This window comes from Nelumbo nucifera, chromosome 8, assembly GCF_055504915.1.
Source record: "Nelumbo nucifera cultivar China Antique chromosome 8, China Antique-T2T, whole genome shotgun sequence".
NCBI lineage: Eukaryota > Viridiplantae > Streptophyta > Magnoliopsida > Proteales > Nelumbonaceae > Nelumbo > Nelumbo nucifera.
This window is the reverse complement of record NC_142656.1, coordinates 53,798,953-53,817,364: the sequence shown is the minus strand read 5'-3', so window position 1 is coordinate 53,817,364 and position 18,412 is coordinate 53,798,953. Positions and strand designations below refer to the sequence as shown.

The 18,412-nt window shown below is 37.2% G+C and overlaps 1 protein-coding gene across 4 annotated transcripts; it reads right to left on the bottom strand.

The window, feature by feature from the left end:
* Window positions 1–591: 591 nt before the first annotated feature.
* DPMS3 (dolichol-phosphate mannosyltransferase-like protein) lies at window positions 592–17,656 on the bottom strand. Of its 4 annotated transcripts, none has more exons than XR_735922.3 (5): window positions 17,340–17,656; window positions 16,763–16,895; window positions 16,547–16,654; window positions 14,914–15,030; window positions 592–1,070 (listed from the first exon to the last, which is right to left on the bottom strand). XR_735922.3 is itself a non-coding variant. In XM_010265012.3 (5 exons), exons 2-4 carry the CDS (start codon window positions 16,862–16,864, stop codon window positions 14,965–14,967), a joined length of 276 nt encoding a protein of 91 aa, XP_010263314.1. In that variant the 5' UTR covers window positions 16,865–16,895; window positions 17,340–17,656; the 3' UTR covers window positions 592–1,070; window positions 14,920–14,964. The 4 variants fall into 4 exon arrangements, 3 of the variants coding, with proteins under 3 accessions (XP_010263314.1, XP_010263315.1, XP_010263316.1); XM_010265012.3 differs by having other exon boundaries at window positions 14,920–15,030; XM_010265013.3 differs by having other exon boundaries at window positions 14,920–15,030; window positions 16,763–16,884; window positions 17,340–17,655.
* Between the last annotated feature and the right edge of the window lie 756 nt (window positions 17,657–18,412).

Sequence of the window (18,412 nt, the reverse complement as noted above, 5' to 3'; positions counted from 1 at the left end):
TTATTTTTAATTTATTTATGACATCATGGGTCGAACCATTCAACCCAGACGGTTGAACCACTTAACCAGAACCGGTCCCCTGACCAGTTCTGTTTCCGATTCGTTTTTAAAAACCATGTTAGAAACCATTGCCTACCAAAGCACCAGCCTTTTTTCCTTTTATCCCCCAGGACCCCCACACCGGCACACCAAGTCCTAACAACCGATCACAATAGCCTTTGCAGCCGTGCATTGGGAACATCTCCCTTGTCCTCCATGGCGAGATGTTCCCAATGCACCCCCATCAGTTGGTGACTTGCTGTTGTGGGACCTGATCCGAACTCACACGTCAGTTGGTGAGTACCAGCCAAGTGGGGGCCTTGCCCAGCCTCAACTTACTGCCTCAGCAACCATATTATGAGCAAGTGACTAGTGAAACAGCTTTAGGATTTACTATTTTGGCCCAGTTAAATTGACCATCAGAAAATGGTCGAGGTTGGAGCACATGCATTTGCAAGGCCAATTTATATACAATAGTATGCCAATTTATAACCATTGTTTCACCAATTTGTGTTGATCAACCCAAAACGTTTCAAGTAGAAACAGCAATGGTACAAAACAACCGAAAACAGCAATGATGTGCCAATACAAGGAAGAATCTTTTTGCAAGACCAGGCCTTCTCAAGGGGCCATACAGAAACAACTTTTGAATGGATAACGATGCAACATTTTCTCTATTTCTACAAGGAAAAAAAATCACTATTTTGGGTAAAATGGAAAAAAAAAATGAATCCATCCATGGAAACAGGATAAACAGAATATCGATCTTCCCAACCGCAATCTATTGGGGACTCAACGCATAACCCTTCCCATTCTAGTTTCATTCAAGCAAATATTTATCTTTATTTCTCTTGGTGGAGCCAACATTTTCAAGTATAATTTGTTTCTTCAGTAGATCAGGTAAATGTACAATGTATACCTGTTCTCCAGCTGAAATTTCTAACCTATTCAGAAAATGTTATGATCAAACGCTATTCAGAGCCCACATCAATCCCACTTTGCTTCAAGAATTTTTTGGCCTCTGCAATATCCTGCAAAAAAAAAAAAGTTTATTGTTTAAATTTCAATATATATATATATAACAGGTGATGGCAGGATATCATTACCTAACAATTCTAGATCCAATATGGGTTCATAAAAAATATAGCATTGCATGTTTACATGATATCATTACCTAAAAACAAATATAACCCACCAACTTAACAATATTAGCCTACAATTCTATTGTATTGTTTGGGATGGTCAGGGTAAGTTTGAAACATTGTATTAAAAAAACTTTAAAATGTGTTGATTACCCCCGAGGGAACATATAAACTAGATACTGTATTTGTAATGCTTGAAAGGAATATACCTATGACATTTCTAGAGCATAATTAAAAACTAGCCTAAAATAGTTGTGGTGGGTGATTGCTTCTTCAACATTCTGATAAATCATGAGAGATGCCTAGCTAGAGATGCAAAGTAATCAAGCAGAATGCACAAAGTAATGACAGATTCTTTTTTTTTATATATTCATGATACATCAATCATGTTGCTACCATGCTTTAACTTGTCAATTTCATTGAAATTTTAAAAGTGTATAGATTAGAGTAAGTGATATATTCAATATATGGATTTCCATTGATAAAACAAATTAAACAGCAAAATATGCAATGAGAATTCACATTGTAAAAGTATCATACATCAGTGTTTTCAACCCACCATTGACCCGGACAGTCAAACCGTCACCCGGTCACAATTCCGGTTCCAGGTCTCATAAAACCTAGAAATCCTTCAAAACTGTTGACAGGGTCAAAAAACATTCGACCTGGGTGGTCGAACCATCGACCCATTTGACCCAGTTACTGGGTCACGAATTGCATACTAAACGTGTATGCAAACTTTCGGGGGCTATAACTTTGCACTCCAATGTCCAATTAGGGTGATCTTTTTCTTTGATCTTGGGTAACTTTTCATTGTCCCACTATTTTTGCCAATAAAAACTCCTTTTTGGCCTCAAATCATATTTTTTAGTATTTTTTAACAAATAAAATTTAAAAACTGAATTAAAAAATATAAATTAAACATAAAATAATACTTGTATACAAGGTTTAAAATATCGATACAGGCAGATATGCCAGTAGGGGCATAATGTATCGAAATTTTGAACATTGCTTGTATATACATATATCACATGTACAATATACTTAACATTATTTTATTAATATAATACATGTTTATACCGAAATACGCATGGGTTAACCTGTGTATACAAATATATACATTTAATTTTATGTCTACATTTAATTTTATGTCTCATGGGTTGACCTGTTCGACCGAATGGTCAAACCAATGACCTGCAACCCAGAGGCAAAAATAATTCGGCCTCAAGGTTGGTTTTTTAAACATTGTCATGCATTACCCAGTACCAGAACAGGTCTTATTCCTTTTTTCTTTCTTTTTTTTAATTCTTGTAAACAGATATAATAACATGTAATAAGAAAAAACAAAGGGGTGCACCCAAGTCTTATGTGATAGGCAAATACCACTTAGGCTAAGAGGAACAGGGCTTTGTTGGGGAAATAGTTATGGAGGTTTCCGTTGGAAAGATACAAGTTGTGGGCAAAGATTGTGGCTAGCATACATGGGTTGGAAAACAATGGTTGGGAACCTGGGATCTTGGCAAGGACTACAACCGCCTCTCCTTGGTCAGACATACACAATCTACTTCCAGTTTTTCCCCCTTGTATCAGGTATGGTCTTAACTCCGGTAATAAAATAAAATTTTGGGAACAACTTTGGGTCGGAGACTTACCTCTGATGGACCAATTTCCCTCTTTGTATGCTCTTTCCAATTTGAAAAATGAATCCATTTGTTCCTTCTTAAGCCCCTCAAGCTCTCCTTCAGGGTTTGGATGGAACCTAGGTCTGAGAAGGGCAATTAGGGATGCAAACTTGGACCACTTTGTGTCTTTGTTAAATATCCTTGAAAATGTTTTCTTGGATCCCAATAAGGAGGACACTAGATTTTGGGTTCCCTCCTCTTCAAGTGTTTTCTCTTGTGCCTCATATTTTGAGACTTTAACTCAGCCTTCTGATCCCATCGGATTGTCTTTCCCGGTTAAAGAAATTTGGAGTAGACCCATTCCTCCTCGGATTGGTAGTTTTTGCTGGGAAACTTTTCTGGAAAGAATTAACACAAATGACCTACTTCAGAAGAAGAGACCCAACTCTTGTTTACTTCCTAATAGATGTACTCTGTGTAAAGCTGATGGGGAAATTGGTTACCACCTTATGGTTACTTGTTCGGTTGCTAAATCAGTTTGGGAGTGGGTCTTTTCCCTTTTTGGGTGTGTTTGGATACGCCCTAGGAGTGTCCAAAGCTTGTTCTCTCCCTCCTTTTTCAGATGGCCGAAGAAGAGAGGGATGACTATGTGGAGAAGCATCAGGGCTGCAGTGTGTTGGACTCTATGGGAAGAAAAAAGCTCACGAATATTTTCAGATAAGGAAAGAACCATCGAAAACTTATTGGATCTAATTCTGTTAAGGGTGGCACATTGGTTGAAAACTATGGAACTGTTCTCATATTATTCTGTGGCTGATTTGGTGAGAAATTGGAAGGAGATAGCTTCCTCTGCCCTCAGTAAGAGAAGCTGTAGTCCTTTGTGGTCCCCTCCTTCTAGGTTCATAAAACTGAATTTTGATGGCAGATGTTTAAGGAACCCAAGGCCTTCTGGGATTGAGGAAGTATTCAGGAATGAGGTGGGGGCTATTATTGCTATGTTTTCAGGCCCAATTGAGGAAGCAGACTCTCTTAGGGCGGAGATCCTCGCAGCCCTGGAAGGCATCCAAAGAGCAAGGGAGCTGAACATCAGATGTTTGGTCCTTGAAGGTGACTCAGAGGTGGTGATTAGGTGGCTAAAAGGGAGAGACAGTGACTTATGGAGTTGTAACAATGAGAAGAATAAATTTAAATGGCTGAGTAGGGATATATAGTGGTTCATTACAACTGGGTGAAGAGGACTACTAATTCCTTTGCTGATGGGTTAGCAAAGCAAGGGGTGAATAGGGATTCGATTTTTTGGGCTAATTTTTTATTTTTCCTTGTACTCTTTGATGGGGAGTTAAGTCTTTTTACCTCCCCTTTGTACCTAAACTTCACATAGTTTCATATCTTTAATAAAGTTTCTTGTTATTGATCAAAAAAAAAAAATTATAAAATGGTTGTAAGACTAGCAATGTTTGTATAGAGCAAAGTCTTGAACAATCAAGAAAAGTGTCCAAAAAATGAGTGGCTATGTGAATGTTGAATGGATTTGTGGAAAAATCAGAAAGGACGGTCAGAAATTGACACAGTTGAAGAAACCTAGGAGTAACTCTACTAGGTGACAAAATGAGATAGAATAGATTAAGATGGTTTTGTTGCTGATCAAAAAAAAGAGGATTAGGATGGTTTTGGTCACATGCAGAGAAGACCATCAAGACTACCTGTAAGAAATGACCTATTACAAGTTGAAGGGTTAAAAGAGATAGGGTAGACCAAAAAGGAAATGGATTGAGATGGTAAGAAACAATTTAAGGGTTCATAATTTAAGAACAGATAGGGTAATAGACAGAATGGAATGGCAACTTCATTCAAATTAAGAAGACAGGCCAAAGCCTTCTTTCAAAAAAATAGATGGTCAAAACCCAAGATATAATAGGGGCAAGAATACAAGAAGATCCTTGTGATAAACAATGGATTGCATGCAGTGACAATAATGAAGAATAGTCTGAAGATGATACATGTATAAGGAGAGTGAGGTATGAAGAAAAAAGGATTCTGAAGTGAGGAGTCCAAAGGCAATCTATTTTCTGGGCTATGTTGTAGCTAGTGGGATATCCCTTGGGTCCTTTTGGGGCTTGTTTGTAACTAATGAATTTCTTTGTTGGGTAAGCTTGGGTCTGTATTGTAATTAGTGGGGTTTAGGTGGACTTTATGTCTACCCACAACTTTTTGTGCACATTCTGATAATCTAATGAATCTTTTCATGTTGTTGATCCAAAAAAAAAGGATTATGAAGTGAGAGGACTGTAATACAGGAACAATCATCATAGAAGATGAGAAGTTAGAGTCCAGTAACACAAGTAGGAGGCTAGGAGCAACCCCCAATTAAACTTCAAAACAACATGCCTACATTCAAGGAGGATCATTGGGAAGATGCAAAGGGAGTAAAACCAGAACCAAAGATAATTGAGAGTTAGCCCCTGCTCTGTGCAAATCAAAGAAACCGCACAAGAGTAAGTAGTTCCAATTTCTAGAAATCACAGTGGAGATGGTATCAAAGAACAAACCCTTCTATCAAGCCTAATGCCGAGTTTGGTGTACGAAAGAATTTTGGAGCTGGATATGGTTAAGCAATACCTTAACTATGAACCTGTTCCACCTCACTCCCTATCCCTTGAGGTAACCCCGATTCTAACTGAGTTCCTTTTTCTGCTACCAGCTTGCTCATGACATGGTGTAGATCCTTTAGCCATACCAGAGATAATAACCAAGATTGCACAAATACACAAGGGACAGAGATTTGGAGTATTATAAATAGTACAATTCAATGAGCTGGTTAGAATGGATTTGGGGAACATGGACTAGATCGGGAGGAAGGTGATACTCCTAACCCCATACCTTTGCAGCTAAAAGAGACCAAAAGCAAGGAACAGGAAAAAGAGATAAAACTTAGGCCGCCCTATCAAGGAGTTTGCAAAGTCAATGGGGCTAAAGATACCCCCACCCCCAAAAGGAAACAAAGGTACACCAGGAAGTGTTGAAGCAGTTGAGTAAGAAAAGAAGAGGGGGAAAAAAGAACAGGGCAAGACTTAAATGTGATAACAGCAAGTGGAGTGTATGGGGGAGATCACTGGGAAGATAAACAGTACTATTGAAAGTAAAAAACGTGGAGAGATGGATTTGAGTAGGTGATGACAAATGTATATGATCCTAATGAGTACAGGGAAAGAGGACAATTGGGGAGGAGTTATATGCAATCAGAGGCTTATGGGAGGGCACATGATGCACTTAGGGACTTCGGTGTAATTAGATTCATCCACAAAACAAATAACCCAAACCAGAACATCACCACCAGTATGTGGAGTTGTAACTAATTTATTAATTCTGGTGAATTCAAGAAGTTACCCTTTTGGACAAAGTCGAGAAACATCCACTCGCTTTTAAGTTGGATACATTCATATCCTATGAAGCCCCACCCTTTTTTGCTTTGAAAACATGTGGGTAACACACCCATATCTAACATTTATCAAAAAGAAACACATACACACACACACACACATATTCAACCATGTCCTTGCATCTGGGTGACATGATAGGGAACAAATGGAAAACTTGGAATTAAAATTTAAACTCGAGGAGATTAAATGGCCAGCTTTTTCTATGAGTAGAGACAAGGCACCAGGCCCAGATGGTTATCCAATGACCTTTTTTCCAAGACTGTTGGGAGAGTGAAATACAATTTGCTAGAAGTGATTGATAAGTTTTTTGAGAGAGGAATCATCATTCTAGGCACCAATGCTACCATCATAGCCCTTAATCCCTAAAAGCAAGTAACCTTAAAGATTTTATATCAATTAGCCTAATGGAAAGCCTGAATAAGATAGTAGAAAATGTTCTATCTCTGAGGCTTAAGAGCACACCTCTATTCATCACTACACAATTCAAAGGAACCTCTGAGTATTTTGAGGAAGTAAGAAGAAGAGGATGTGGATTTGTTTGTAAGTTGGACAAGAGAAGATTTACGAACCTGTGGGTTGGGGTTTCCTGGAAGAGGCAACAGAGAGGAATGAGCTTAGGGCTAGATGAAGATGATAATGGGGTGCTTGAAATCCCATATTCAGTTTTGTTTAATAGAGTGGTCAAAGTCTTAATTCTGACAAAAGGATTAAAAGTTGATAGAATTGGGCTAATAAAAAAGGTTGATAAATAGGGATAGATGTAGTGGTGATAAAGTTTTGAAGGTGATATCATCCTATTTTGTGACCAAGCATCCTTTTGGTTGCTGAGAAAATTGGTTTGAGAAAGGATGGGACAAGAAAGGATAGTGTGAGAAAGAAAATTCATTTTCTCAGCTGGCCATATTGTGTTTAGTTGGTGATCCCTAATCTATAAGAAAATCTATTTTTCAATGCTTGTTTTCTGAGAAAATAGAAGCAATTTACAATTTTATTTGCCATGTGTCCTCTTGAATTTTCCGCATAGCATACGAAAACCTACTACAAAAATCAATACGAGTTTTTCGTTTTAAGGTTCTAACTGCAACCTGCATATCAATGGGGTTTATTACATCTAGTGAAGTACAACCTCAAATCCAAATAAAGCTTTTTGGATACTAAATTTTTTATTTTTATTTTTGGGTTCTAAATCAATACAACCTGTAACTTTTCTCTCTGGGTTCTAAATACACTGAGTTTGTATTTTCAAACAAGTTTAATGAAGATCAATCTCAAAAAAAAAGCACAGTAAGAAAAGATAAAATAAAGCTTCATTGCTGTATAGATTTATTAAGATTTCATTGTTTTTAGAACCAGTGGTTAAAAAAGGAGGTTCTTTCATCTCAACACAGAAATATAGTGACAGATTAGTTCAAACAGTCCTTTCAAGTTTCAAGGACAACAAAGAAATCAAAAATCCTCAGATGCGAAATAGAAAATCCTAAGCGATTCATCAATGGGCAAATAAATTCAGGCAATTTGGTCAGTGATGTTTTCTTACTGGCCAAAAATGGAGTTCAAGAGAAAATAAAATAAGCACAGCTTAACATGGTTGAGCTGCGAGGAATGACACCAGAGATCTGAACATTGAACACAACTGAATGATGTCGGAATCCGACAATTGAAAATGACAAAATGATGCCAGAGATTTGACCATTGAGGCACAAGAAATGACACTGGAGATCTGACTATTGAACTATTGAACACAATGGAATGACCCCACAGCAAGCCACAAGGTTTAAAATGTCGGTGTCAGTGGAAATGCTGGCATCCAAATATAAGAAATATGTCGGAAATGTTAGAAATATCATATGGAAATATTGTAAAAATTATAAACATGGTGGAAACATTGTAAAATATGCAAAATATAGAATGGTATTTTATAAAATGATAAATGAAGCATAGGCAGACCTTTTTTAAACTATTGTCTTGTTTCAAGTCATTAAACAAACCTAAGAAACTAAGGTTATAGGCAAAAGAATTGTTTTGAAGCTGCCCAGTAAACCTTAATATTCAAAGCTTCATGATAGAATGAGTTTAAACAAAATTTAAACTCAAAAAATGTAAGTGGTTGTAATAGATCAACCAAATAATCTATTACACAAACAAAAACCAATATTTGACTTCATGTTTGAAATGAAAATTGAGCTAGCTCAAAGTGGTAATCATGTAAGTTAGGTGGGCAATAACATTCTTACACTACATATCTACAATATTGTCACCAACTTATGTTGTAATACTATCTCTTGTACTCTACATAGTGCTGAAAGTATTCACTAGGAATATGTCGATTCCAGTAAAATTTCAGGTTGCTACCCACAGAAGTGGAAATGGAAATATGTTGTGGAAACTATCTCTTATACTGCTGATCAAAAAAAAAAAGAAAAACCATCTCTTGTACTCTACATAGTGCTGGTAGTGTTCATTGGGAAATACATTGATTTCAGTAAAATTTTCCCACTAATTTTGTTTCTCACCGGGGCCCCATGGTTTTGGTGAGACCTTGCATTCCCGATTTTGAGAATCCACAACCCCGGGTCTCTCGTCTCATGACTCAAAATAAACACATGAAAAATGAATCAGAAAGGAATATTCCCCTTTTCTCAGCAACCAAACAAACTGTAAGTGAAGAAGAGGTAAGAAATCTTTTTTTATCAGCAAGAAGAACTGAAAAATTTTATCAAGTGATGCTAAATCTAGATAATACAAAGGATCAGTTCCCACAAGTTACATATGTTACAATTGCACCCAAAACAATTGTTGCCTATACACCCCTTTCCTTTGCTAGAGTATTGGCCATCCCATTTGCAGTCCTTACCCAATTGAATGTAATGTTCAGCCCTTGTGTGTGCTTTCTTTTTTTTTTTTTTTGATCAATATGATGCTTTCAATTTCCCTAAACTCATGTCTATAGATCCATGGCATGAGCTGTTTTTTTTTGGATCAATAACAACAGATTTCATTAAATAGGAATAAGCTTACAAAGTAGAAGAGCTAAAGTATCTTAACTCCCCAAGAAAGTGGACAAGCACCCAAAAGGAAAAGAACAATACAACTGAGCCCAGAAACCAGAATCCCTATGGTCTCACCCCTTGCCTAGTCCATCAGCAAAGGAGTTTGCATTTCTCTTTACCCAAGTACACTGAACTTCCATGTTCTTGATCAGTCATTTGAATTTTATCTTTTCATTGCTGTAGCTCCAAAGCTTAGAGGTGTCTTCTTTTAGCCAGTTCACTACAATCTCATAATCCCCTTCTATAATCAGTTTCTTGACATTTAGGTGTTTAGCCCTGTATACCCCTTCCAAAGCTGCTAACACCCCAGCCCTCAAAGAGTCTCCCACTCCAATTGGACCAGAGAACATAGCTATTACATTCCCTTTCTCATCTCTTAGCACCCCCCCCCCAATGCCCAAAGGCCCTGGATTCCCCTTTCTCATCCGTTGAATTTATTCTTATACCAAGAAATTATCAGCTTTGAATCTCCCTCTACTTCCAAGTACTGAAAGTTTGATTGTTTAGCAAGTCTTAAGCCTTGCAACAGTGCCATCAGTTCTGCCTTTAGTGAGTCTCCCAACCTCAAGGGACCTGAAAACATAGCCAACACTTTTCCTGTGCAATCTCTAAAAACTCCTCCAATACTTTCCATTCCAATGCTTCCCATGGAGCTCCCATCAAAGTTCAATTTTACTTTATTAGCTACCGGGGGTAACCACTCCATAACCATCTTTTCATGTTCTCTTGAGGAAACTGCCACTTCAAACCATGCCCTTATTATGTCATTCACTGAGAAAGTGAGAAGTCTTTGAATGTATCAAATGTCTTTATCTAGTGTGCTGCTCTGATTTTTATAATTTCACATAATTCCTCTTTTGATCTAATTTTCTCATTGAAAGTCCTTCCATTTCTTTCCTCCCAAACAGTACACACTATTGCAGACCAAATTGCTTTCCACATTCCTCTCCTTCCTGGTTGTCTTAAAAAATTTGGGCTAAATAAGCTCACTAAATCCTGCGGAGATATCCATCTGCAACCAAAAAGAGAACAATAGAATTCCCAAATACCAAGTACAAAAAAAAAAAAGACAGAAACAAATGAAATATGGATTCACCACTTTCACGGCAAAGGAAGCATATATGGAGAGAGCGGCATTTATTTGGCCTCCTTTTCTAAAGCAAATCACAAGTGTTTATCTTTCCAAGACAGACTTCCCAACACAATGCCTGGATTTTAGGTGGGATAGGCTTGCTTCTAATTTCTTTCACAGGGAAGTTCCATACCAAAGTACTGAAATGCAAAAGAGCATTAAGAAAGGAAGCACAAATAAAAACCCCATTAGGAGTACAAGACCATACTCTAGTGTCCTCCATTGATTGAACAAGGAAAGTTAGGTGGAGTTTACCCAGTTATTGCATAAGTGCCACACACTCATTGTCCCTCAAACCCCTTCTAAACCCAAAGTCCTAATTTATCCCTAAAGGAGAAAAGGCAACAAATCTCGAGATAGGTTGTTGTTTATAGTTAGACAAGGAGTAGAGACTAGGAAAGGCAAAATAAAGGGGAGTTTCAACTAGCCAAAGGTCTTCCCAAAACAATACTCAAGTCCCACTTCCCACATCATATCTAGTGGAATTGATAAAAGTTGCACATACCACCTGAATTGATTTCCAAGGAGAATGAAGTTGATGAAGAGGCTATTTTTGCATCCCATCCATTATTCAGTGTCCCGTGAATGCTTGCAAATACCTTATGCCAAAGTTTGTCATTTTCCAAAGGAAACCTCCATAACCTTTTTTTTTTCATAATTGAAAAGTTACTTCATTACCAATATGTAAGCAAGTTACAGTACCCCAAAGAGAGGCACGAAGTGCGACCTCTGTTGAAAGTAAAAGAGTGTAAGAAACCATAGTACACTATAATCAAATCATTACAAGGCTGTTAGTACAGATATTCCCACAAGACCCCCTATTTAGTGAGACTATCAGCGATAGCATTTGCCAACCTTCTCACCCAATGTGAACAAACACTCATGTTGCTTGTTAACCAGCTTGCCTTCTTTAGGAAATCTTTGCAGCACCAAATTACTGAGCTCGGGTCTGTTAACCAGCCCACAACCACCTTAGAATCTCCTTCAATTAGGATATGCTCCACTCCTATTTGATTTGCTATCTGAATACCTTGTAGATGTGCCAATAGTTCAGCCTTGACTGAGTCTCCTATTCGCAATAAACCAGAGTATAAGGCTAAGATGTTGCTGTCCTTATCTCTCAAAACCCCTCATATGCCTGAGGGGATAAGATATCCTTGACTATTATCATCAAAATTCAGTTTAACCCAATCTTCAGGTGGCGGAGTACAACCTAAAATGACATTTTCTTTCCTAGAGGAGCTACTTGCCACTGCTAACCAGTTTCTCCAAAAGTCATCAAAGGAGCAGAAAGAATCCAAAGTTTTCAACCAGTTAATTGACCTTGTTAGGATGCATTCCTTGACAAGTAAGAGACTTTGTTCCTTTTGTTGAAAAATTCTTGCATTTCTTTCTTCCCAAATTGTCCAAAGTGCAGCAGCTCTAATACATTTCCACATGGTCCTCCCTCTTCTAGTGGGCCATACAAAGGTAGACGGGTCAAAAAGCAAACTTACATCTAAAGGCCAGTCCGGTTCCACCTACATCCCGACAAGGCAAATATCCAATCCCAAATAGCAACAGCAAAAGAGCATGAAATTAGTAAGTGGAAGCAATCCTCACCATTGGCTTTGCAAAGAATACACCAGTTAGGGGATAAGCACATGAAAAGTTTTTTCTTCTGCAAACAGTCTAAAGTATTGATCTTCCAATGAAACACTATCCAAAAGAACAAAATAACTTTAGGGGGAATAGGTCTAGACCAAAACTCCTTGGCTAGACAGACACCTTGAACAAGGGAAGAACAAAGGGCCTTGAAGAATGAAGCACAAGTAAAGAAGCCTTTGGGGTAGGAAGACCAAATCCTCTTATCTAGCTTTAGAGGATCCAAACAAACACTATCTAGGACATGAAAAAGTTCCAAAACAACATCAAGTTCAGTAGGTCCTTGAGGGCTGAATTACCTACCCAAATAACACAAAGTTCCCTAAACAAGCATCATACCTGGCAAAGTTCAAAAAAAGGGCCAGGATACTGTGAATTACTTTCCAAGGAGTGGTCAAAGTAGCCTAACAAGAAACTTCAGCATCCCAACCATTCTCAAAACAACCATGAATACTAGCTATCACCTCATGCCATAACCTCTCTCTTTCCAAAGGCCATCTCCACAACCACTTACCTAACAAAGCTACATTCTTTAGAGCCAAGTTCCCTATCCCCAGCCCACCCTCTTCTTTACTCTTACAAACTATCTCCCATCTTATTAAGTGATCATTTTTCTCTTCCCCAGGCTCCCAAAGGAAATCCCTCATTAATTTCTCCAATTTCTTTGCCTCCCTAGAGGGTATCCTAAACATAGACAGATAATAAACCGACAAAATTAGCTAGAGTGGCTTTAAGCAAAGTTACTCTACCTCCTAGAGATATATAGCTCTTTCTCCAAGCTGCTAACCATTTTTCAAATTTCTCTAGGATTGGAGTCCCAAAACAGCTCTCTTTCAAGTTAGCCCCTAGGGGAAGCCCAAGATAAGACAAGGGCCAAGAAGCTACATGACAACTTAAGCACTCTGCCACAGACTCAATAAACTCTTCATCTAGGTTTATCCATACCACACAGCTCTTGTCTAGGTTTATTTTCATGTTAGAAATCCTTTCAAAGTAACTTATTAGAGCTTTGGGTCAACCCCCTCACTAAAAATAATAATAACATCAGCAAATTGGAGATAGATCACTGGGACTCTATTTCTTCCTATGCTCCATAACCATTTCCCTAACAATGTTGTATTTCTAGAGATTAGGTACCCTATTCCAAGCCCACCCTGCTCCTTAGGTTTAATAACTTGCTCCCACTTCACTAGATAATCCCTCTTCTCATCCCCTGGTTTCCAAAGGAAGTCTCTCATGATCTTCTCTAGTTGACCTGCAACTCTAGCTGGAACCTAAAGGTGGAAAAGGTAATAGATAGGTAAATTAGCTACAGTTGCCTTAATCAAGGTTATTCTTCCACCCACTGAGAAGTAATTTCTTTTCCAAAGTGCTAGTCGTTTAGTGAATCTCTTTACTACCAGCTTCCAAAAGACTTCTGACCTCGGGTTTCCTCCTAACAGGAGACCAAGATAATCCAATGGAAAATTCCTTACCTCACACCCTAGAATCTCTGCCAACATTCTTAATTCTTCCTCCTCCATATTAATCCTTGCTACACAACTCTTTTCCAAGTTCACTCTCAAATTAGAAACTAGCTCACAAGTAACAATGATTTCCTTTAAACTCCTCAAGCCTTCTAAGTTGCCTTCTTCATAGAATATGATATCATCTGCAAACTGCAAGTGCATGACTGTTACATCATTTCTGTCTACCATTAATCCTCTAAGTGCATGACTCCTGGTCTACCTTAACAATCGTCTTGGTATGTTGACAACTCTGTTTAAGAAGATGTCCAAAAATCTACCTTGAAAATTGTTATTTAACCAGTACTAATATGGCGGAGGGCATATTGGAAAGATATTTTACAATCTTAGGATGCTCTATCTTAGCTTGGCCCATCAAATGTTGTCTCCCTTTAGGAGATATCGAAGGACTAGTTTTGGAGTCCAAGACAAGTTTGCCAAAAAGTTGACCACTTGGAAAAAGAGATATGTATCATTGGAGGGTTGAATAACACATTTTTTTTATGAATGAAGATAATTTTATTAAACCAGAAAATTAAGGCATTGCAGGAAACCCGTGGAGAGACACGAGCTGTTACCTCTCCTAACAAAGTATTACATCAAGTTAAAACAGGAATAAAACTCACCTAATTCCTCCAAAGGTCATCAAAGAAGAACTAAGAGAATAAATCCAAAGTTTTCACCCAATGTATCACCCTAGCCAAAATGCAGTCTTTCACAGCTCCTACATCCTTTCCTTCTCTAGAAAGAGCATTGCATTTTGTTCTTCCCAAACAACGAGACAAGAATAAAACTCCAAATCAGTTTTGTGCTTGTGAAGATGATGAGAGTATAAATTTAGATAAAAGGTTATGCTATTGAGTTTGTCATTTTTCCTTCACTTGCCCTTGAAAAAAAAATCTCCAAATAGATTCAAAGAATCATAGCAAGGCAAAAGGGCACAAGGTTTAATTGGGTAGATAGATCTGCTAATTTTCTACCCAACGCCTTGGCTATACTCTAAAAATGTAAAGATAAAGGGGGAAAATAGGTTAGATAATTAGTTCCTGCCTTAGTAAATCAGCCATACTATACAGTTCAAAGTTGCTGATATATTGAAATTTCTTTTGACCATAAAAGTGTTATCAACGTGATCTAGGTGCTAACTATGGTCAGTAATAAAGAAAATATATACTTTGAATTTAAGATATCGATGCAATCTCATAAACAATTTAACATAGATTACAAACATGGGAGAAAAGAATGAAATTGAACATTTAGTTTATAGTCTCTGTTTTGCAAATAAAGAAAAAAAAATAAGATGGATATGCTAGGATAGGGAAATCATAAAGAGTGCAACCTATACCACTAGATGTGTCCTTTGTTTGTGGCAACTCCATATCAACACAACCTAGCCTTTGTTTGCCATCTCAGGCTGACCAGCACGAGAACAGGAATCTGATCCTGAAAGTAGCCACTTTGTGCAAAAAATAATGTCAAAGGTTAAATCTGTAACCAATTCCTGCCTCCGGATAACCTAGATAGCCACAAAGTAGCCACTTTGTGCAAAAACAAATGGCCTTTTGTTTTACATTTTCAGCCTGCATTAACTTGATAGATTCATACTTTCTTGTGGGATTTCATCAATCTTGATAGCTATAAAAGAAAATGGGCCACACTGAATGGGCTTTGCTTGAGAATTGAACATATCCATGGAAGTGGATAAATGGTTAATGGAAATTAACATTTGAATTATAAACTAAAATTTAGGGACTTCATCCATGAAACATACTCCTACCCCTTCTAATCCTGAACCCTACAAATGAAACAACATTAGGTAATGGTCTTTCGTTTTACATTTTCATCCTGCATTAACTTGATAGTTTCATACTTTCTTGTGGGATTTCATCAATCTTAATAGCTAATTAGGTATAAAAGAAAATGGGCCACACTGAATGGGCTTTGCTTGAGAACTGAACATATCCATGGAAGTGAATAAATGGTTAGTGGAAATTAACGTTTGAATTATAAACTAAAATTTGGGGACTTCATCCATGAAACATGCTCCTACCCCCCTCTAATCCTGAACCCTACAAATGAAACAAGTTGATTAAATTGTTGGTGCACTGTCATCCATGAAACATGCCCCTACCCCCTCTAACCCTGAACCCTACAAATGAAACAAGTTGATTAAATTGTTGGTGCACCGTCATTCAGATAAATATCAGAGTTTCTATAGATTTGATTAGAACAGTATTTGGATAAAAAAAATCATTTATACAAACTTTTAAAGTATGAGTTAAAGCTTCAAGGTGGATTATAACTCCAAAGTAAAACCAAAAGGTCTTTTAGGCTTGCACAAAATTGATTAAGTCTAGATTAAACCTTTCTCACTTTTAAAAACTAGAAAGCCAGCATAAAGGTTTAATGGACGCTTTGCATAGTGTACAGCTGAAAAGACAAGGACTTACTCATTCCAAAGCTGCAATTCTTAATCAAGAGAACAAACATCAAATAAATCAATATGCATACATTGTGGGCAACATTTGTTGGCATGTATTATTATGTTATCTTCAACCAATCTGAAAGTAAAATTTAACTTATGGATGGTATAATCCAATTTTCTCCAGTTTACAACTTTCCTTGGCTGGTCAGAAAAATAAAAAATAGTAGAAGGGTCAGGATTCAGAAACAAATATTATTGTTATCATCCAGTCAAGTTTATTCATTGTTTCTTACCATGCATATCTTGTTACCTTTTTTTCATAAATGGATGCATATCGTGATATTTAACTGACAGGTGGTCCAATTCAAATCTTATCCATTTTCCTAATGCTTGATCTATAAATGGAAATCACCCCCTTTGTTTTCCCTGTAAGATACGCTATTCATAGAAGCAGCTAACAGAACATATTTACCTCTTATTTAAAATCAAAAGATTAAATCGTGTGAAAGGAATAACAAATAAAGTGAGAGAGGCAAAAAGTAAAAACCTGTTGCAGTAACCCTGCTTCTTGAGGACAGGTTGGAAACCGCATCAAACCAACCCCAACCATTAAAAGACCATAGCATCCTAGTGATACAATAAAGTAGACAGGTAGCTGGCAAGAAATGACAAGAACCAAAGGTAAAAACTCATGCAAACCAATAAAAAGATAAATAATAAAACCCACTTAAGCCATATAATGAATGAAGATCAATAAACTCACCAACCAAGTATAACTGCGTGGGACTAAAGCTGTCTCCAAAAGGCCGATCCAGAAGGCAGTGATTGCCACTAACAATGTAATGATCTTTACGATATGCTTCATTTGATCTTGCAATTATGAACCTGTCAAATAACTAATCAAGAGAATCACACTGAGAAAAAAAAAAGCAGTGGAAAAAACAGAATGACGAGGAATGCACTAGAGTCGTTAGACCAACAGCTAAACTGTAATAAGTTCTAATCCCAAGGGTAGGACTGCAAACGGATCTAATCGAACTCTGATCGGGGTATAAAGGTTGCCGGATATCCAATTCGAATTCCATTCGATTGGATTATGAAATAGGATAAGATTGATCAATATTATCTACACTGAATAATCATAAGAAGATTGATCGACAAAGAATAAGGGAAAAAATATGAACTTTTCAAAGAATAAGGAAATACAAAAATCAGTATTATCTATAATAAGATTGATCAGTATTCTACAAAAATACAGGCTTTTCAATTCATTCGGGAGCAAAAATAAGCGAAAATACAAAGCAAAAAAGAAAACCCAGTAGGCACTGTTATGTTGGTACCTTTTAAGTTCTACTCTTTAGCTGGAACAGTTGCAGCGGTGAGCAATCGGCGATGGCTGCCGGTAGTGACCTAGAAACGGTTCGTTAATTCGTTTGGATGCTATTACTGGTCGCTTGTCGACAGCGGTTGATGGAAGTAGATGGTCAGTGATGGTAAGCGGTTGTCATCCCCTCTACTGTCGCAACAACGGCAATGGATTAAATCTTTAGGTTAGGGTTTCACCTCAGAGAAACGGAAAGGATGACTGCGTTGAGATGGTGACAGTCTGATTAAAGTCAGCGACTCAGCGTCTTTGGTTGGATGTTTCTATTTGGGTAAATTACCAATGACCCCCCTTAAACTTTTAGGCTATGTCTGGTTTCCCTTCTTTTCTGTACCTTTTCCTTCAAACCAAACACCGCCTTAGATTCCAACTTCCAACATAACCCATAGTTACCAACTTAGCATTCGTCGGTTTAATTTGAAATTCTCATGTGATAGTTTAAACTTTTCAAAAACCCCCAACTTCCAACGATTCAATTTAGTAGTTTTTCTTTTGTAATTTTACTTGTACATTATGTGTTGCCATTTCGATTTTCAAGATGCTCAAACAATATAGGTTCAACTAGAAATTCACAAAAGTAAATAAGTCAAAAAGGTTAATCATTTCTTCTCATTATAACTAATTTAGCACAAATATCTCTTATTTCTCAAAGACTATTGCTTACAACAGTGCTTTGTTTACTTAGTTGGTTTTTACTAATTTAATTCATGTTCTTTTCAAACTAAAACCACTGAGAGCATTTGGCCATTAGAAAGCCATTGAGAATGATTAATCCATATTAGGAAATGTTTAGATTGAGTTTCCAATAAGATAAAATGCATACCATAATAGGAAATAGTTACCAAGGCTACGTTTGTTTGAGGTGTAAAAGTAAATTTACACTCCTGGAAAAATGTAAACCGGTTCAGTGATACATGTAAATTGGAACCGGTTGAAATTAAATATTTACTCCGATTGTGTTTGGTTGTCGATGTGTGAAATTTGATGAAATTTTTTATTGGTGTTTGGAATACACATTGGTGTAAATTT

Coding starts and splice junctions, on each gene's coding strand:
- DPMS3 (XM_010265012.3), bottom strand. CDS start 16,864: ATGAAGCATATCGTAAAGATCATTACATTGTTAGTGGCAATCACTGCC. Junction 16,655..16,762: donor CACGCAGTTATACTTGGTTG/GTGAGTTTATTG, acceptor ATTTCTTGCCAG/CTACCTGTCTACTTTATTGT. Junction 15,031..16,546: donor AAGCAGGGTTACTGCAACAG/GTTTTTACTTTT, acceptor TTTTGCACAAAG/TGGCTACTTTCAGGATCAGA.